Source organism: Larus michahellis, chromosome 2, assembly GCF_964199755.1.
Source record: "Larus michahellis chromosome 2, bLarMic1.1, whole genome shotgun sequence".
In the NCBI taxonomy this organism is placed as follows: Eukaryota; Metazoa; Chordata; class Aves; order Charadriiformes; family Laridae; genus Larus; species Larus michahellis.
In genome coordinates, this window is record NC_133897.1 from 98,314,888 (window position 1) to 98,336,741 (window position 21,854).

The window sequence follows — 21,854 nt, forward strand, 5'->3', positions numbered from 1 at the left end:
TTCCAAACACCTTGCTGAAGATTTTGGTATTCCTTTCAGGCTCTATCTGCCTTAAATTAAGATATACCTTTTTGATTTCAGTAAACAGTAAGATGCCTTGGAAATCCTGAAACCAGAAGAAACAAAGGTCATTTTGAGGACTATCCTTCAAGACAGCACTTGCACTTCAGCTTGCCCACTTTCAACAGCTCCTGAAAGTCACAGTGAAGCCTCAGAGGTTCTTCAGACTATTTTCCTCTTCCTAGAAAGCTTCCAGCACTCAGCTTACTGAAACAGCTGGGAAAGTTCTCCACTCTTGGCATTACACAGATGATGAGAAACCGACAGTTGTGACAGGGGAAAAAATCTGCTTTTTGAAACAAACTTCTGCTTAACAATATTTTCTATTTATGAAAGACCACATCTTTTTGCTTTGTCTGACAGTTTTTCAGATTATGATCATGCTGGAAATGTTTTCGTACTCTGTCAAAGTAAGATAAAATTCTTCTAGAAGAAATACTTCTATCGGTATCTAATAGCATAACACGTGGGAGGAAGAAATCAAGGTCCCCTTTCCTGGCCATAACCATATTCTTAAAGCAAAATCATTGCCAAAACAGCTGAATTTAAAAAAAATAAAAAATACACGTCTCAATCAAATTATAAACCAACATATGCTGGGTGTTTAACAGGAAAATACATCAAAACCCAAGCACACAAACTTTAAAATGATAATGTTTGCTGGCAAATTTCAATAGCAGCAAAAAAACCCACTTGTTTTTGTTTCAGAGCGCTTAATTTTTCTATTCCCACTGCCCTCCCAGAAATGCAGTCATCAACTTCAGTCTCTTTTCCTAGTATACAGACAAATGCTCAAACTCTTTCCTCATAGTTTATTAACATCTTTACTTTTTAAAGCCAGAAATGACACCTCAGAAAGGTTTTACTATAGGATGAATTTATAATGCAAATTGTGCATCAACATGCTGCACAGGAAAAAAGCGACTGTAAGCAGTACCAACAGAAGAGGGGATGGCTCAGAGAATTCAAGAGGAAAAAGAAGTGAAGGTGGTGAGTAACCTCAGCTTGTTTCCAATTCTAAATTTAAGAATACTATAAAAATATTTGTCATGTAGATTCATTTCCTCATTGATTGACCTCCTAAAATATACCAAGCCCCTTTCATGAACACCAAAATCAATCAGTTAAAAAAAAAAGTTCCCCTCCCAGTACCTACTGTTTGCAACAAGCAATTTGAGTACTGTGGTATATTTTTTTGATGTCCCAAAGGCTCCCCCATTTTCACACCTAAAAACAAGGGTTTGATTCCCTATTTTACAAGTTTTGCAACAGCTCATCCAAAAAGCCAACTGTGAAATATCGTTGTATGATGAGGAGGGGAGGGAAGGGAGACAGAGAAGACGTACAGGCAGATGACAACTTAAGTAATCAGCTTAAAGGAGAAAAGGAAAAGCTCAGTTACAGTCAACATTTAACAGCTTCACCTGCCTCTGTAAAACGAGTCAGCGATCTCTGCTGTTTTGGTAAGTAGGCCCCCCCCCCCCCCATTAAAAAGAAAGCCCATCAACATTAACATCTTTTAATTAACTGGAAGGCACGCAGAATTAATTGTGCAAGGCAGAGGCTGGGCACGCATAGAGCCATCCCACAGCTAGGTGTTCCACGCCACAGCTCACACGCGGCCACGGCAGGCGAAATTTGTGGGAACAAGTCATGAAGCAGGGCTGGGAACGCTCCCTCCTCGGAGAACGGGGAGGGAGATGTTGGTAACAACGGAGATGTTGGTAACAAATAAGAAAACATCCTGCCACCTTCTCTTCATCGCTGAACAGCAGGGAAAGAACAAGAGAAAAAAACAAACAAAAACTAAACCAACCCCAAGACGTGAAATAGCAGGACGAGGGAGGAAAAGAAATGAAGTCTTTTGTACAACATACAGGTTATATTGCTGCTCTATTAAACCGGCTCTTCCCTCCACAGAGCTACAGCAGGACATCGGAATTCACGCAGATACATATCGGCACCCAAAGATTGCAACATGAGTGAAGATAAGTAGATATTGCCGACTGGACTTAACAATTCCAGGGTGCTGCCTACCCTAGTGATACAACCTATTCTGCAGAATACCAGCACTCTTCACTTATTTGCTTAATTCAAAGAGATAACAGACTCATCATTCATCATCTCTCAAAGCAAAGCACTCATGGAAGGTTCATTATTCAGGAAGAATTTCTACTCAGTAAGTAGCCTGAATATAAAACCTACATACTGAGGATTTGCATCTCTACTGAATAGTGATCTTTGTTGCAACACAACGATTGTACAGAGTACTGGCATTTTCAGTTCTGCTTATGAAAATGGAACTTCTTGGGTTTGGTCTTTCAACACAAATGCATGCCCTCAATTTAAAATCATACCATACCACAGCTCTGGGAACCACTAATAAGGTATGAAAAAGATTTATTTAAATGACAGAAAACAGCCTTGACCAATTCCAGGTGAGAACAAGGAAGAAGGAGGAAAAACTTAATAGGACTGCTCCTTTTCTCACAAAACGTGGAAAACATTCACTTGCACATTTAAAGCTGTTTGGTCATTAAGTAATTTTCTTCAGATGTAACACCAACCCAAAAGATGTGATGCAGTTAGCATGCATACTTTATCCATCAATATTAAAATGAGAATTTGTTCACAGACCAGGATTATGTTAAAGCTTCACACAGCCAAGTGAAATTGCCTATTGTCTGATACATAACCTACAAGACCCCACATAGTGAAATGTACACAGTAAGAAACTTTAAACTTAAAAATGGGAAGTGGTTTCCTTGTTTAGTCTCAATTCAGGCAGAAACAGAAACAGGTGTTTTCCCAGCCAAGACTGCTAAGCTACAAAATTCCTCTCAAGTCTACACTTATTTATATATACACAACACCAATGAAAATAACGCATACAATCAAACACTAGTACCACAAAAAACTACTGTGAAAAGCATTATTTTCAAACAACCACAAAAGAATTCACCCTTGGATAAGTTATCCTTTGAAATAATGTTGCAGTCTATCATAATTTAATTACAGGTCACAATCCCTAAGTTATAACACTATGCTTTTCTAACTGTATATTTGATACTCGTATGTTCATATGAGTCCACGTTCTTCAAGAGAAAGGACCTAGACTCTGCACTTATTTGTGTAGAGTTTGTTGTATTTCACAAACATTAAATTGGATCCTCTCTTAGAATTTCCAGTTTCTATTTATCACATAAACTATACCACATGTATTAAAATCATGAAATACAGTAACTTCTCGATTCAATGTGTTTGTTAGTATACTTAAAAAAAAAAAAAAAAAGAAAGAGGACATTTGGTATTTGTTTGGATAAACTATCTGTGGTTCCATAACAACAAGGAAGGGAAATAATCTGAATCTGTGCAGATCAAAAACATAAACAGACAACAGAAATTAACTCTTAATATTTTTCATGCTTCGTAGTTGGAGTTTGAGTCTGGAACTTCAACAAGTATTTCAAAATAATCTCATCACAATATAGCTAATGGTCCAGGGCATACTTAAATTGATTCATAGAAATAAATGGAAATAGCAAGTCAAATGAAGAGCAGATGGTCACTCTAAACACTTCATTACCCTCCAACCTTTTTCTTTCTAATGCAGAAAGAAAAAAAGAACATTTACCACAGTCTGCATTGGAAAACAAATACTAAAAAGCCCAATGTATTTGTCAAGTAATTTAAAATACTAACTCAGCAATACTGTACATACAGTTAACAGCGGTCAACTTCATCATTCTAGCAAAAAGTAACATAAGTTACTTGTACTTACCCTTATATTTTACTTTGCAAAGGGTCTACCAATTCAATGACATATATGTTCTCCCTTCTCTCAACCTTCTTCTCACACCATTTAAGTTTTCAAGTTCGTTTTTATAGTTCTCATACGAAACCATGAATTTTTAAAGTGAGGAGGCTTAACCTTTGAATTAACTATTTCACCATTCGCCACCAATGCCTCCCTTAATGTCTGCTCTACAACTGGGAATGCCCAGGACAAGCGGTCACCTGCCCTTGACAGACAGACAGCTTTCCTAGTCAAGCTGGCTGAACGAGCTGCTGAGCCAGCCACAGACCTTCCGCGGTCCAGACCCCTGGCCACAGCCGTGAAAGTGGATTTTCAAGGGGAAAGAACAGGACCGAGGAAAGTTTTAAATTTCTGAAAACTGCAGAGAACCACGGAAATGATCTTAAACTGGTAGGAGGGAATGGGACAGAAAACTACGCTCAAGGCCCCAACCAGAAGGAAGCAGACGTCTAGTGCTCTTTGAAATGCTTCCCAGAAGAGATCCTCCATGGTGAACTGTTTTGCAGCTTGTGCAGCTGCTCCTGGGATGCACAGAAAACTGCTTTTACAGATCGGGAAAACAGAGTGGGGAAAAAAAAAAAAATCAACACGCACAACTAAGAGAAATCTGCCCTTATTAAAAAGAAAATTCAGTAGGTACAATGCTAGTAATACCAACGATAGCCGCATAGAAAAAATATAAAGGGTTGCTCAGGGAGGAGGGTGCAAAGGAGAAGGGTGAGTGGAAAAGGTTGGGAACAGAAGGCTTAAATAGGAAAACAGACTTGTGCTCAGAGAAGGAGAAACACTAAATGAAGCCAGCCTGTCAGAGAAAGTTACAGGAAAAAAAGATATTTACAGACGGGCTACAAGTAGAAGCACAAGGAAGCGCACAAGGAAGAAAAGCACACACAGAGAAGCAGGGATAGAGATACCTGTCCCCTCTGTTTCAGAAAAGAGCTGGGTAGATAATACATCCCATACTTTATATACCATTTCTAGTTTCTTCACCCTTTCAGCCCGTCTCTTCCTGTACTGTTTTCTGCCATCCAAACAAAACTAGTCCTCTGCTTGCTTTTCTATATGGGCTGCACTTCCAAAGTCTCTTTACTCTTACTTTTTACATGCCCAGACATCCTTTTTCCTCATCAGGACCACTACTAAGAGCCTGAAGCTACAGGTTTGCTACCCAGCAGTCTAGTCTGGAACACAGCCACTGGGGAAAAAAAAGAAAAAAAACAAACAAACCAACCCAAAACAAAAACGCAAACATACTAGATGTACAGTGTTTAAAAAAAAAAACCCACATATTTTCTAACTCTTCTGAAACTTTTCTTATTGACCATCTCCATTCAAATCCATGGTGGTCTTCAGAGTTTCTCCAGTGTTGATGATTGCATAGTTAAGTCCAGTGCAAACAGCTGCTACTGAAATGCGTTTTTGTGCTAACAAACAAGAGGACCAGACACATTGACATTTCCCATGGTTACTTTCCTAAGCATAGCTGTGTTCTAGTCCATTGTAAAAAGGCTTCCGAAAGAATGCATACAACAACTTTATCTTCTCCCCATCTCTTCAAACACATAAGCTCTCCACCAGAGAATTAGTACCAGGTGCTCATACTTTTGTCTTTGCGGTATACTACTCTCATCATCGGCTTTCTCCCCCTTACTGGTTGTCAGCTCTTTGCTGCGGTGATCCTGTTACCCTGTCTATCTGTAATGCATTGAAAAATGGTATTGGTTTCCATAAACAACTAATGGAACTCACCAGCAGAATTTATCTAACATATGCCAAAACAAAGTGCTGGTCATTGTCTCCGTCTTTTACTATGTTCTGTTGAAATGTCCTTTATATGCTGTAGATTTATTGGAGAAGTTTGGTGAGCATGTCAAGCGCCTAAAATTCCCTGATCTTTCTCAAGAGCCTAAACCCATGCATTTCTGAAGCCCAGCCTCAGTCACATGTGCATACCCCATCTCATTCCTATTTCTCTGGGGCTGCGTATGTCCCTGGCTTTTAGTACGTGATTCTACTATGAAAGCTTTTCACACAACTTCACTATACACAGCAATGCATCACAGTATACGGTACATGCATAACATAATTAAAGGCTACTGCCAGAAGACAGCACATCGAGCTCTGGCTACAGTTACTTGATCAGAGCTGTAAGGTAACAAAGAGGCATTTCAACGGGAGCTGCAGAAGAAAAATAGCCAGCCTCTTCTAAAAATGGAGCTTCATCAGTTTATGAAGGGGATTACAGGTGCCCATAGGAGTTCATAAACATGAGAGGCCTTTCCAGTGCTGCAAATATGCTTTTAACAGTTTCCAGCAAGTAATCTAATTTTATGTTGTTGAAAGGTAATTTCTGCGTAAAGAAAGCATATTATGAATCTCAGAAGTGATAAAAGCTTTAACAAATTACTAAAAAATCCTGGTCCCCATCTGATGCAATATATCCATTTGGGTGAGGGGGTAACTCCTCAGTTACAAGACTTCACAGAATGACTTGAATCCAAGTGTCTACACATACACATATTAGTGCATTTCTCTAGAGTCAGTATTCCTGAAATGTCATTAGGAAATCACGTACGATGTAAAAGAAAGAAAAAATTAGTTGTATGTCTCTCACGATATTTATAACTTTATCAAGTCAAATACACTAACCAATAATTATAGGATAGAGATGACTACTCAAGAGTTAATTTGACATTCACGTTTGATGTAAGCATAAAGGCCAGATAGCAAATTTTGCTATGGTCGTGTTACTCCAGCAAGAAAAGGATACAACACAGAGAAGATCGCAGATTAGAAAAGGGTATTGAAGAACATTTACTATCTCTATCCTGAAGTGTTTCCATAGCAGCCGAAACAATTATTAAAACAGATACACCAAATGGAAGGCAAAGTAGTAATACAAAAGCTATCCATCTGAAAATAAGTCATAGATTTGAAGAGTTATATTTGACTTGTTCATTAACTTAATCATTAAATATCACCTACTTTCTAATACATCACGCAGGTCTTTGTAATGACGTTCATAGCAGCACAGAAACGTATCAGAGCAAGGAGATTTTTAGAAAGGAGTATTTATGACAGACAACGCATTGACTGCTGTGGCTTCACATCACAGAAAATGTAAGGTATCCTATATCTGCTTTGTAGGATGAGGATTTCCATAGTAGAGTAAGCTTACCATTTGTTCCCTCTTTTTTTATCCCACTTTAAGATTAAACAAACCCAAGAACACCCTACATGTGTTCATTCCCTTCCTGCCCTCCCCCAACTTACCACCAAATACTGTTTTCAGCAGCATTAAGAAAAGGGACATTAATTCCTGCTACTCCGGACAGTCCCACTGAATAGCCACCTTTCATATCCACCCTTTAAGCTTTCATAATATACACTGAATATTGACTCAGTTTTTAGAAATGCCAGCAATCATGCCTTAAAGTCAAAAACATTTGGCTTTTTGGCCTCATCTGAGAGCCATCTATAGACTGTTCCGTTTACGTATTAACTAGCAGGCATCATCACCTCTGCGTAAATGTCAATGCTCTTTCCCTGCTTTCCTTATGTAAGAACACAGCATCATCCATAACCAGTTTTTCTTTCGTTAAAGTCATGAGTCCTCCAGAAAAACAGAGACAAGATTATTTTGACAGCAGAGAGCAGGTGGCCTTCCATCTACCTACAGCTGAGTTACAAAATCTAAACAAATTGTGAAGATACAAGGTAAGTGAAGATACAACACAGAAGATACTAAACAGGTTCTCAATGGTAAAAAGAAATACACTGATACCTATGTAAGAGGGAGGAAAGGATGGTTTTGACCGCAAGTATTTTTCTCTTTGCATCAGTTCTTATAACTGGATTGGAGATGTGCAGACATGTGGTGTCAGGTCAAGAGGAAGTAACGACACCATTTATGCTCCCCCTTCCCATCGTAAATCACCCCACAGCAACAGAACTAGTCAACTGCCACTCACTCCTATACAATGGATCCAACCTTAATAGCATCTCACATTCAACACAGGGCCCTGAGGAGCCTGTGGACTTAAAAAGCCATCCAGTGCATTATTCTATTTAGAAAGAATACTTTCAAAGTACACGATTCTTGCCTTAAGAGTGAACGGAAAAGCCAGCATCACTAAGCAGTCCTTGAAATTTCAAGCGAGAAGCCGAGTAAAGAAACCATTATCCAGGGGTATCTACAGCACTCAGAGTAATTTTATGTTTACTTTTGTGTGGGAACAGCTGGGATGGAAGCAAGTTCAGGAAATCTGGAGAACACGTACAAGTGGAATGATTACGCAGCACCTTAGGAGGGCAGGCCAGCAGATGGGCTAGTCCGAGGGCAGAGGACATGCAGTAAAAAGAATAAAGTGCAAATGCCCCAGAAAGAAGTGGGTGTGGAAATGCAGATAAACAAGAAAAGTGACTCTGGTCACAATACCGCTGTACAGCCTAGAGAAGGACAAGCTAAGGAAGGACTCTGAGATCGGGGTAGATCTCTACTTCTGTTACCACCAAGAGCAGACAAGAGCTTACCAAATACGCAGTTTCCAATGCACATACTACCACATAAATGCTAACATTAACCCTAAAGATAGTTATCAACTTACTGATGTAGGATTTATTCTTCCAACACCACCACCAGCCCCCACATATGAGAACCCACTGTGGCAGAACCTGATATATTTAACCTGGATAAAAGTCTCAGGGGTTTAGCTTTACTTGAATATTAAAAAAAAAACAAAAACCAAGAGCCAAACAAAAACGTCCCCCACCAAACCAAACAAACCAAAAAACCCCAATAAGTCCACAAAAAACCCTGAAACATTTTTTCTACATGTGCTACATGTATAGCTGAAGTTTTCCCTCAGTCATGTCTTCTCTGTCATTCCTTCACCCAAACAATACACCCTGTAGTCTTTAAAATCTAATAAAACCTTTCAATTACTTCTAAGTGAAGTCTTAGGTAGCAGCCTAAAGAGTTGTAGTCACAATGTCCTAATATCAGCAAGTTCCTGGAAAGACAACTGGGGTGTAATGTCAGCAGATACTAAAAAGAGCACATTTTACAGATGCCAGTATCTCCTGAAATAAGTGCTTGTGAACACAATCAGCAGCACAGTAAAGTCCTCTGCAATTATCTACATACTTGACTTTATGGGTAAACTGCTCACTGCTAATGAAGCCCACACTCTCTCCCTTTCCATAAAATTTGAGCCAAAATGGAGAGAAACCACAGTATACTACATATATTTCTCTTTTTTTTAATGGAAAAGATGCTACTGAATTCATTCAGCTTAACCAGTCCTGTACCACAGCTTCCGAGTATTACAGCATTCTGTTTCGGGCCCTAATCCCATAAAATCTAGAGCTGCAAAGCTCAGAGAAACTTTACTGAACAACTTCTATAAATGGTGCAACGCCTCTTTCAGTTTTTCTAACTCTCAGCGTGGGTGTTACTTTTCGTGAAAGAAAGGGAAAAAGCATGAGGAACAGATATGCAATTCAACAGAACAGTTTTTAAATCCTCAAAACACTGACAGCTATTACGTGCTCCAGAGTCCTCCACCAGTCAAGGGGTTTCAGTGAAAAAAAACCAACCTGCTTCTTACCCTGTCTTTGGACAAATGAGCTACAACCACCACACACGCAGCTCACATTCTGAAAACACTGGCAGCCTAGCCTTCGTTTGGAGGTCAAAAGCAAGCAAGAGTGCTCCACAGCTTCTTTACTGGACCAAGCAGATACTTCCATATACTTTCAATACTCAAGGGCTGAGAAGAGTGCCACTACCTCATTTTCTGATGCTTCAAAACCACAGACCGTCTTAAACAGGCTCTACAGCTAAAGCCAAACTCTGACAAATCAGACGGAGCATAACCTTAAGCAAAATATTTACTGAGCTTATCTACATAGACCTATATAAGTAAATCCTCAGCATACTGATAACATTCATCAACTCGTCTTTAGAAAAGATTTGTGCCGAGATGTTAGAAGGGCTGCAGCAAGTCATGAAGGAGATGTGAGGAAATGTATTTCCAATATCTGGAAATGCGGGATATCTGGTCTGTAAGGCAAGGGAGGCCTGATAATTCTGCAGCAAGTATCTCTAGGTGGCTCCATTCACATACTTCTATATTCACGTGCAAGAGTCTTACTCCATCTCTTTGGTTTCTTTTAAGCACAAACGATAGGGTTGCCAAATTCCACGTTTTAGTGAAATGATGCCAGTATATACAGATAATTATTAATACGAAAGGCACCTAACAAGATTCAAAAGGTACTCTGAAAACAAACAATACTCTCGCACTACTGGAGATTAAAGTAGTGCACAACTTATCAGGTTGTTACACTCATTATTAGCAAGTTCCCCCACCTGCTTTTGTAGACCAGGCTTAATGGCCGGTGATTATTTGGGTTGAAAAGGAAAGAAGATTAAATGTTTGTGGGTTTGGTTGTTTTAAAATATGATAAGCTTGCATGCTATTGCACGGCAAACTTGGTTTTCAAGAGGGAGGGAAAAGGTCAGGGGGGAAAAGAAAAAAAAAAAGGAAGGACAGGAGCATTTCGCAGCCGTACGAACGTAGGATTTCGGCAAATCCCAAACCCTGCAAATTCGCACTCCGCGTCCCGCCGCTGCCTTTTCAGGGCGGGCGCGCAGCAACGGGGATGCCGAAAAAACACCTACCAAAGCCCCCCCCCCCCCCCCAAAAAAAAAAAAAACAAAAAACAAAAAAAAAAAAAACGCAGGCAACGACCAAAACACACAGCTCCGCAGGCCGGCACCGGCCCTTCCTCATTCCTCCAGGAGGGGGAAAAGTTCGGCCCCGGGCCCCGGGGCCGGAGCCGGGGCGGCCCCTCCTAAGAGGTATGGCTGCAGGGGGCTGTTTTTTAGCTGGGGACTGGGGGGGGAGAAAGGCGCACGCCTCCACAGTCGCTCCGGGAGAAGGGAAAAGGGGAGGCAGAGCGAGGGGAGAGAGCGGTCATGGCGGGGAGGCACGGCCGCGCACCTGGCAGCAGGTGCGGGGAAGGGAGGGAGGAAGGGAGAAACCCGCCGAGGGGGTGGCGGGGACACCATCGCCAGCAAAGGGGCTTGGTGGGGGTGGGGGACATGATGCGGAGGAGGGATGAGAGATGGCTAGACGCTGTTTTGCAGGCGCCTTACTCACCGGCAGCTCCACGTTGACTTCGGTGCCGTCCAGGAGGAGGACGCGGCACTGCAGCACCGGCTTACTGCCGCCGGCCGCCGGGATGTGGACGGGGGCTCCGGCGCTGTGCACCACCCCTCCGGGGTGCGGCGAAGAGGGGAAGCCTCCCGAGCCGCCGACGACGGCGACAGCGGCGGTGGCTCCACGCAGCCCCCCGTCCCGCTCGTCCCCCTCGCCGCCGAGCCCACCTCGCCCGGCTCCACGCCCGGCTCCTCGCCCGTAGCGCTGCATCGACCGCCGGCCAAAGGTCCTGCGCAGGAACCGCAGCATCCTGGGGGAGCCCTGCCCTGCCCGGCCGCTCACACCCCCGAGCCGGCGGCAGCTCCGCGCCTGGCCCCGCGGCGCCTCCCAGAGCAACGCAGCAGCGCCGCCCGCCGGGTGCCCGCCCGCGCCGGGCGCCGGCCCGGCCCGGCCCGCCCCTGCCGCCCGCTCCGCCCTCTGCAGCGCCGCCCGCCACCGGCACGGCGGGGCGGGCCGCGCCACCGCCCCTCCTGCCGCCGCCGGGGCGGGGGAAGCCGAGCGGCGGGCAGGGGGAGCTGCTGAGGCGAGCGGCCACCTGTGGTGGTGGTGGTGGAGCGAGCGCTCGGCCTGCCGCGCCTCAGCCCCGCTCGCCGCCGGGCCCGGACCACGCCGCGCCGCTCCTCCAAGCGACGCTCCCCGGCGGTCGGGACGATCGCGCCGGCCGTTGGGGCGGTGTTTGCGTGGTGGCTGCCCCTCGCCGGGCCGGGGAGAGCAGAGGAGCGGCGGGGTCGGGGCGCTGCCCGTCTCACCTGCGGGGGCGCGGGGCCTCCCCCGGCCGGGCGCGTTGGGCCCGCCGCCTCCGGGCGCCTCGCCCCGCTCCGGGGTGGGGAGGTGACCACGGGGACCGGCCCGTCCTTCGCGCCGGTCTCGCTGCTCAGCCCCCGCCCCGATCCGCCGTACTCGCCCCTCCGGATGGCCGGGAGATGGGATGAGGAGTGTTAATTAAAAAGCGACAAGGAGGGAATGGAGAGAACTCCACGGGCGCGGGCAGAAGTACGCGCGGCTCGTCGGTGCTGGGGGAGGCCGAAGCGGCGGCTGCCGCTGCGGGAAAAAAGAGGAGGAGGGCACCGCACCGCACGGCCTCTCCCGCTGCCGTCCCTTGTGCCCGGCGAGGAGAAAATGCCCCTGCGTTGGCCTCGTCCGTCGGCGTGGTCTGGCGGTGGAAGGCAACAGATATGAGAACCGGGTCCCGTGGAAAAAGCCCCACCACACACACCCCCTACTCCAGACCTTCCTGGGGGTTTTGCTCTCTTTTCGTGTCTGGAGCCGTAAGCCAGGCGGGAGGCACGGGTTTGGTTCAGTGTCATAGCAAATCCATAGGTGCAAATACTCTCTCACGCAGCCGCTTTGCCAATAAGTTAAATCTTTACGTTTCCTGGCTCGGGTGGGAGCACTTTTGCTGAATTGCCATCTACAGAAATACTGGCTATGAATCATGTCTCGTGGAAACAATCAGCGGGACGAATTCTGTCACCCCATGGTCAGATGTGATCTAAGGGGCTTTGAACTGAAATAATTTGCTGCTTCTAAAGTTTTGGGTTTTTTTCTGCTCTGGATTTATCTCCCTTAACCTTGCTTCCAGGCCAGTTTACACAAGCATTGCCCTATTAGGGATTCAGAAAGCCTGCCAAAATGTCAGCTTGTCATTTTTTATTGAGATTTGATAGTACTAGGTAACTGCCTGCTGCTTCTGCATCCTCTTCTGTGTTTCTTCAGGGCACTTGTTCAGGTCTTGAAGTGTCTTATCAGCCAAGATGGTCACTAAACTGCATGAGCTTTGGCAGGGATGCGTCCCCAGCCCTTCTGCACTGTGTAGCTTGCGTAAAAGAGCTTTTATAGAAACATAGTGGAAAGGTGCTAGTCTTTGCCTGCTAAGGTTCCCAATCAAGAGCAGACACTTATTATGGATGCTTTTTTTTTTTCCTGATTTCTTTTTTTTTTCATTAGGAGCAGAATATGAGTTTACTTTGAAATCCTACGTGGTGCAGCATACGTTGGGGTTCTTTCACCGCCATTGAAGATATGAAGATATCACCGTCCCATAGAGCTCATTTGCGTACCATAAGCAATACAAACGATCTTAAGGGCTGGAAATTCAGCAGAAATTCTGTTGTCTCTTGAGGGAGCTACAGAAATTCTGGTGCAAAGGAGAGTGGGGTGGAAGGGAGGTCTGTCATCACTCAGGACTGGCCTGGCAGAAAGCTGAGTAAGTCTTTTGCTGTGCTAACAAGCTGCTTTACTCAGCTGTGAGACTTCCATCCTTTGTCTCTTTCAACATTTGTCATGAAAACAGACGTCTTGGTATTTTAAAATACGTAGATCTAGGCTTGCTTGACTCGTGGTAGCAGCACACATGATACGGGTCAGTGGTCGTACCAGAGAGGTAGTCCTGTACTTACAGAGCAGCCGTAGAGATGCTGAGATCCCATTATATTTCATATTAAGCAATATGAGATAACACTCTTGGTAAAGGATCTTCTGGAAGGAGCTGATGGTGGGAGGAAATAAAGCCGGTTCCTTAGTACCCAGCTTCTCTTGGAGTAAAACAATTCCACCATTATTTTGTCTCATGTTACCAGCAGAGCTATCTTTAGCCCTGAAACAAGAGCCTTGAGCAACTGTGGGTGGTGAGGATGCCATGATACATTCATTGCAAGATGAGAGGTATTTAAACGAGTATTTACATTCGGGTTTGTGTTTTTATGTTCCACCCATCTACATCTTCTCTTCATTTTCAGTTGGGCAAGCCCTAAAGTGATTCTGTTTGCTGGTACCTCTGTCCTGCAGTCCCTTCTCAGTGCCTGCTGCTTGCCAGCTTTACAGTGGGAGGCACAAGCAGAACCTGCTGTGGTCCTCATCTGTGCTGTAGTTAAGAGCATTACTTTTAAATCTTTATTAAAGTAGCCCTTCATTGCAACATCTGCCTCCCATGGAGTGCTCCGGTCTCCCCTGGTAGCCAGGATTTGCTGGCTGACACGGGAAAGGTGGTGATCTTGGTGAACCATTTGTACTAACCCCATATTGCAATTCTGGTAGCAATCCCTGCAAGTAACCAGCCTTCCAATGTTTTGCCATACTGCTAAGCAGTGTGTAAAATGGGAGAGTACTTATCAAAATCCTAGCTGACATTTGTGTAGTAGCAGCAAGATGGGGGATCTGTAACCATTGGAGACACTGTTGCTAAATAACTAAATAAAAGTTATTTATTTAGTTAGCACTTAGGAAGTGCTAACTATAATAACTATAAATAAGCACTTCATTCTTGCCCTTTCATTCATCTTTTTGGTTTTGTTCAGATCTTGCCGGATTGCTTTTTGAAAGCTTCGTAATGGAGGCAGCCACCTAATGAGAATGGGGAGTGAACCACTGAGACTTCTCCCACACTGGGTACATATGTGCTGCCTGGACCTCAGAGACCTCTTTCTTGTTTTACTTTCTGTCACTGCAATCACATTTATGGATTGTTTTTTCTTCCTGGCCTGCCAGGCTTTCACTGTCTGCAAAGGAGTGATCTAAATTTAATTTGCGTGCAGCTAGAGTTTCTTTTTCTGCAGTTTTGAAGAAATGTTATCTTTACCAAGTAACTTAAACAGGCTTATATTTTGCAAGCTTCTGCTGGGATATATTTTGTTACAGTCATTACTAGAGGAAACTTATATAAAAGGATTCAAAGACCAAATATTGGTGCAAACCCAAATGTCTGAGTTAATAAAACTAGGGGGAAAGAAGAAACTTGAGTAGTTATGACATGCATTCACTCAGGCTTTCAGATATGAATTTTGTTGGGTTTTGTTTTGTAAACTTGTAAATGAAATTAAATTGTTTTGTCAAAAAATTCACTAAAGGAGGTACTTTTCAGCATGAACATTCATTGGATTACAGCATTCATGTAGCAGTCAGCCGTCCCATCTCTTTATTTTCCCCAAAAGCATGTCGGGTATATGAGCAAACATAATGTCACTGGTTTTCAGGATTGCTTTACAAACAGACACAGGTCAAGAATAAAATGTAAAGGTAATTCTGAGTTACACGGCTAAGGATAGTTTGCATTTCTATGCCATCTTTCAGCTAGAGAGATCCCAAAGCACTTCCATTAAAAAGAAAGGAAAATTATATGTAGAAATGTTTCACCAACACTGAAATGCAGCAGCTCTTAACAGCAGAGAAAATACTTAGAACCTCTCTTATACAGTTGTAATGGAAATAGGAATTGGGATAGGCAGAAAATTATTATGCAAATCATATGGCCATGATGCTGGGGCTAGCGGATGTATTCCTGCAAAAAGTATCACACAATTGTAGGTAGCCAGGGCTTTCCTTTGTAGTACATCAACTATCTGCTCCAAGTGTTACAAAAGAACTGCGTTAGGAAATGTGTTAGATGTGGTGTTAAGGGATATGGTGTAAGGGAGAACTTTGTAGAGTGGAGATGATGGTTGGACTCGATGATCCCAAGGGTCTTTTCCAACCTAAATGATTCTATGATTCTATGAAAGAAATGTAGTACTTCTCCATTTGGAATAATACCACTCCATTGGAATAATACCAGCCAGTAGGCATGAATTTTGGTAGCTATTGCTGTTCATGTTAATCCTTATATTCTGGAAAAAAATTTCCTTTTTTCTGTTGGAATAAATAAAAAAGTAACTCATTCCAGACTAAGCGTGTCCACTCAAAGAGCTGTTCTAGCATATCCAGAAACGTTTGTTGATAAAGACGTAAGAGCAAAAACCTTTCCATTAGAAAATCTACAGAAAGAAAATGTTTCTTGCTGAGTGAACGTTTTGCAATGCCTCCCATCATCTAATAAGCAAGTTCAATATGACTTATTCAGATGTTCTTTCCTTTAGCGAGGATTTTATCAGGTTTGTACTGACCTCAATGCATAGAAATTACTTATATTCAAACCTTTGATTAGGTTTAAAGCAGTAATAAAAAAGTTTTCAGTGTTGTGTTAAATTGCAAAGATATTAGATACTCAGTTGAAAAATCAAGGTGTCTTTTCACTGGCGAACTGTTTTGATTTTAGTCTTAGGGGAGCCTAGAAGGCTGCTCAGAATATTACCTATAAACAAACAACACCTGCTGAAACACTAATGTTTCCTTGAAATATTTCCTAACAGTAATTATGTGTCTTTTAATTGTATCTCCACTGAAAAGAGATATGGCTTCTTGTGCGGCACAGGAATTGATAAGATTTGAATTTTGCAACAAAGAACCCTTTGACTGACACAGCAAGGCTGAACGGTACCTTGTGTAGGTATGATGGGGCAATGAACCAGTTGGAAGAACTGCTGGAAACCTTCAACGTATGTTGAAAATCATCCTAGAAATAAATCAAAGGTGAAAGTTATAACAAATAAGCATCACATTATATTTGAATAATTAAAAGAAGCTTAAGTCAGTTGCTGGAGAGTTTTTACTCCACTGCCAGGACGTTAAGCTGGCAGCAGAAAGGAGATCCTCTCCTCATGCGGAGACTTGGATTCCTCATCTCTTGGACTGTTTCAGAGTCAGAGAACAAGGGACAGAAGGAGGACAGGGCGCTGTACTTGCAAGAGGAGGAACTTCTTGGACACAAACTCATCAACAAATGAAGAGTCAAGAAAAGTAAGTATTTCTAAAGGCACAAAAAAGGAAAAGCAACAAAAAAGAAAAAGATGCAGCCACTGACGTGGCTACTGAGTCAGTTTATTTGTCCTGTGTCTAGCACTAACAAGAAAACCGGAAGGATAAATCAGGACTGAAAGACTGAACCGTCAGTGCCAGCAGTTTAAATAAAAATAATTTTAAAAGGAGAATACAATCTTTATTTCCAATTTGTAAATTTACATTACCTAGCATAGGTTTTGCTGAAACCTGAGGAATGTGGAACCAAACTGTTGAATGGTTACAAAGTTGCTTCATAAAGTAGAAATGTTCTCTAACTATTGTTACAGAAAACTGCATCTTCCTAGAGAGCAAACTGCTCATTTTAGAATAGAAAACGTTTTTTAGAAACTGGGTTTTCCTAGACAGCAAACAGCCCATTTTGGAATAAAAAATATGTATTAATTAAAATGTAGTTTGTATCTGTCTCATAACCTGAGTATAAAATGAAATAACTCCGCCTACTTCTCACCGAAGAATCTGCCACACAAGTGGAACCTGCATTGACTTTCAAAAGAGGAAAATCGAAGGAGGACTGAATCACTTATTCGCCCAACAGCACGGCTTTTCATTCCTGTTGCATGGCATATCGATGGGGAAGTGTACAGTCCTCTCTTGTGTGTATATGGACTTTAGTTTCCACAATTGATTGTCAGACACAAATCCAGGTTTATTTTACAGTAAAAAAATTCATGGTAGGGTTGGAGAGCATTATCTCTTTGTATTATATGACCCGGAGGGGAAAAATACTTTAAAGATGTTAAACGACTTAACAACTACATAATCACTTAAGTTTTCTGACATGCTGCTTTCCTCATGAGTTTGTGGGGTTTTTGTTTCATAAGAAATACAGCACCAGCTGAAATATTTTTTTTTCTGAATCCTTCTCCTCTCCTTCCCCTCCTCCATCAAATATTAATATGCACGTGTACTGTCTACAGAGGTTCCTTCTTGCTCATCCTTTTCCTCTTCTTATTGCCCTGCACTGTGCTATGTATGCTTACAGTGAAGGCATCAGAACGCCCTAATATTCCTCTAAGGCTGTTTTCTTTCTCTTGTCATATAAACGCTTTTTTATTTAACAGTATTTTTATTCTCTCTAGATCCTCTGTCAGATGATGGCAGTGTAAGGTGGAGAGACATTGTGCTGCTGAGGGTAGAAAAGGGTTCATCTCGTTGTTCTCTTGAGATCTTCCCATGCTTACGGCAATTTACCAGTTGGAGTCACTGGGCAAAACATCTGGCAGGTTTGCAGAAGCCCTCTCCCAAAAATCAAAATTAAAGTGATGTAGACTGGCTGGAGCACCCAGAAAGATCAGGAAGGTCCTCCTTACATCGCTGGAAGGAAATTTGTATCTGTGAATTTAATCAGGAGGAAAGGCAGTGAGTCCCAAGCATGTGGAGAAATTAATTTGTTTTTCTCGTCTTTCAGAAATCAGAAAGACATATTTTCTCTGAAAAACAAACATCGAAAGGCATTTGGTGAAGGACTGCTGCTGCTCAGAAGGCAGGGCTGCATCATGATATGCAGCAAAATGCTGGGTACGATATCTTGATCAGGACAAGTTTAAAAAAGAGGATTAATGTCATACCTATCCCTTATGTGTATCCCAATACTTAATTATAAAGAAATGCTTTTATGATATTTTCATAAGAAAGCTTGATAGTTTTGTCAATATTATAACACATTGCTGAAGAGACAGAAAGAACTATTTCTTTGTTTACTTAAATTTCCCTTAAGTGTAGTCCAAGCTACAGCACACTGAGAAATCTGTCTAAATATTAAGTCGCTCTAATACCAAACGTGACTGATATAAAAAGAATTGTGCCTGAAATTAACAAATCCATTTACACACCTTCCTTTTTTATAAGAACAATAATCCCCATAGGTATTTTCTCCAAAATACTTGGCATGCTTTCAGCCACACCTGAACTCAGCTGACTGGGTGCAGATATTTTTCAAGCGCGGTGGCCTGACTCCTTTACAAGTTTGAACATATGAACTCGACTAACAGCTGCAGCACCGAAAACATCTGTCCTAAACCCTGATAGATGGGGCCACTTGCTGACGTGGCAAAGTCACTGTGTGGCTTTAGGTGAAGCTTGGAAACTGGAGGAGCATTCCTTTCTTGTTCACTGGTGTGAAGCCACGCAGAGAGAAGTTTGCTGGGCGAGACAGGATTTTTTTTTTTTATCCTGGCAGCTCATGAAAGAGTAAGGCATGTGTTATCCAAATTATTAATATATAGTGAAAATAATTGTAAGCCTATTTAAATGTGAGTTCTTTTATATTGTGTGTAAGATCATTGTGTTAAACCTCTTAGCAATTAAGAAAAAAAAAATATCCAAGCCAGAAATATAGAAGATGTTAGTAGTTGGACCTCACTGTAATCCCTTCTCCTGCTGAAAGCACAACAGATATTTGGTTCCCATGTTTACAGTTTCGGAAGCAGGCGTAAAAAAATTGTGCTAACAGGCAGGCAACCGTAAGTATTTTCTGTTTGGGTATTTAAGTATTCTCACCATCCCAGATGAGCGGAATGAAATGGGAAAATAGACTGGGCTTCTCAGCCAGGGCATTACTTGTGCAAAACTTATCCCAGGACCATCAAGCCCCACATTAGGGGCTACCAACCTGGAACCCCAAAACATCCAAGCTCCAGTGTGTTCAGGATGGGATCCTATTTAGTGGAGAACTGGAGACAATATATTTTATTTGACCTGAGTGAAAAAGAGTTTCAGTGCGCTACTGGTATGTTTCTTGAATGTGTAGAAATGGAGTGCTTAGTTTTTGTCAGGAGCTCTAGTGTCTTCACAGACTTTGCTGGGAGATTAAATTAAAAAAATGAAAAAAATGGGTTTTGTGGTTTTTCAATGTCTTTTGAAACTGCTGAGCAGGTTTATACAGTTATCCAGAAAAGGTAAACAGAAAGTTACTGAATTAGGTTTACATGTAGACATCGAGATAAAGCATTATGATTAAAATCTTGCCTTCACCGTCTCTCTTAAATGTTAGCAGCTGATGTTATGCATTCTCAGCAATTAATGTTTTATTGCATTTGAAAACTGGAGTGGAGAGACTCTCAAACGTGGAGCTGCAACAAGTACATCCAGTGATGGAAGCTCGCAGAACCCAGGTCAGAACTGAGGTAGAGACAAATGCTGATCGCAGTGATCCAGTCTTCAGTGGTGGCAGAGCACGGGCTGTAGGCAGCCGTTGGACGCGTTGGGAAGCTGGGATGGAGTCCCTCCCCCAGAGTGTGGGAACACCAGAGCTGCATTTGCATAATGGTGCAAGCTAATATTAGGAGCGGCTGGGCTCCCAAGCAAGAATTTACCAAGCGTTCCTTCGCTGTGGGAGGAAGACTCACCTCACAGGTTAAAAAAAAAATAATAAATAGGATGGAGATGAGTGTTTACTTGTTGATGCGCAAGTTCTTTGAAAGACCAGCTTCTCGGAAAATTGTGTTTTGGCTGAATGTGCCTGGCCCCCTCGGCCAGTCAGACAGTGTCTGTGAAAGACTTGCTTAGGCATGGAGAGAAAAGGTGATCTCATTTTCCAAGGGCAACAGAAGAAGTAAGGCCTTGCCTAGTGCACAGATCACTCCGTAACTGTGTGTTCTCTCTAAACATCATGCCATGGCCTCTAATGCCCGGCCCGTTCCTTGGGAGCTGAAACTAAGCATGCATTTTATTCTTTCTCTGGCCCAAACATGAAAAATTGAGTTTTTCATAAGGATGAAAACTCTGATTTTTTCAAGCACATTGAACAGAAAGATCTTACTTTAGAGGCTTCAGATACCTTAGGAAGATTGGCAGGTATGAGCTAGAATTGAGATGTAGCTCTGGAAAACTACCTCTTATCTACCTACATAATAAGGGCCATCTCTGTCTCGCACGGTGAAGTAACTCCCGACTTGCCAAGATCAAATGTGTAGTTCAGATATTTATTCCGTTCCTAAAGTGTACCTATACCTGCCTGGAGGCACATCTACACAGACTATGGAGTTTACATAAAAATAAGAAAGGGAACCCAAAGCAATATTGCCTCCTCTGGTAAAAAGTCAGACCAAAAAATCTCACTCACTTGTGGGGATCAAAAACCCTTCAGGCCTGGCTTCGGGCAAAAACCTCTGCAGATAAGATAAGCCTGGCAGCAGTCCCAAACTGGATCCCAAACTGGAGCTCTGCCCAGCCAATTGAGAGAGCTGGGAGCCGTCCAGGGGTAATACCTCCTGCTCTGAGATACAGAGCGAGTGCCAGGAGGGGTGAGAAGAGCTCCCTGGCTGCTTCTGCGGCTGGCAGGGAAAAGGGTGAGCAGGGAGGTAGCCACAGTCCAGATCATAAATAACCTTACTACAGACTAAACCCACCAGTGCTGAGTTTTCCACAGCGGGAGTACATCATGACAGAGAGGCAGTCGGGCTGCTGGTGTCTGTGGGCGGCCTTGAAGTCCAGTCGCAGATAAAGTGCATCCTAAATGCTGATGCAGGACAGAGCTAATGATCTGAATGATGGTCTACATTTGGCTTTCTAGCTTGAATCTTCCTACTGCCTCCTTTGGCAGGCATAGTTAATAGTGCAATTATAGATTTCGGCTATCAGCTAATGTATAATTTTGCAAATCTCAATCAGCAGTTGATGAGAACCCCACTGCCAGCGTGAAACCTGGCGCTCCACCCATCAAGCAGCAAGTTGTCTAACATGCCCCATCACAGCAGGACAAGGGCCCATTCCAGTCTTCCTGAAACAGAGAGATTTGGAGGACACATTTGGAGGTATAAGGTCATTCAAAATGAAAGGCATCCAAAATCATTAAAAATAAAAGAATCAAATAATATTTTAAATAATAAAAAAGAAAATAAAAATAAACTGATAATATGAACATGGCAAAGAAAAAAGTAAAGCTCCAAAGAATAAAGTTCATGTAATACAGGACTGCTTTTCTGTTCTCCCTCATGTCCACCTGGTTCCCTCCTGTTCCAGCACCGTGGAAGAGAGTTAAAGCTACGCTAGTCTTCCTCCCCAGAAGCGTCAGGAGAGGTGGGTGCCTGTCCTACCCCCATGCCTGTAGGGAGCTGTGTTGCTATTGCTTCCAACCA

The 21,854-nt window shown here is 42.9% G+C and overlaps 1 protein-coding gene across 6 annotated transcripts in view; it reads right to left on the reverse strand.

Moving 5' to 3' along the window:
• The window catches only part of EPB41L4B (erythrocyte membrane protein band 4.1 like 4B), a 177,496-nt gene extending 166,014 nt beyond the window's left edge, over positions 1-11,482 (reverse strand). For all 6 annotated transcript variants that reach the window (XM_074576347.1, XM_074576345.1, XM_074576348.1 and 3 more), the window contains exon 1: positions 11,044-11,482. In XM_074576347.1, the coding sequence (XP_074432448.1) occupies positions 11,044-11,352 (309 nt within the window). In that variant the 5' untranslated portion in view covers positions 11,353-11,482. The remainder of the gene's footprint in view (positions 1-11,043) is intronic.
• Positions 11,483-21,854: the final 10,372 nt, after the last annotated feature.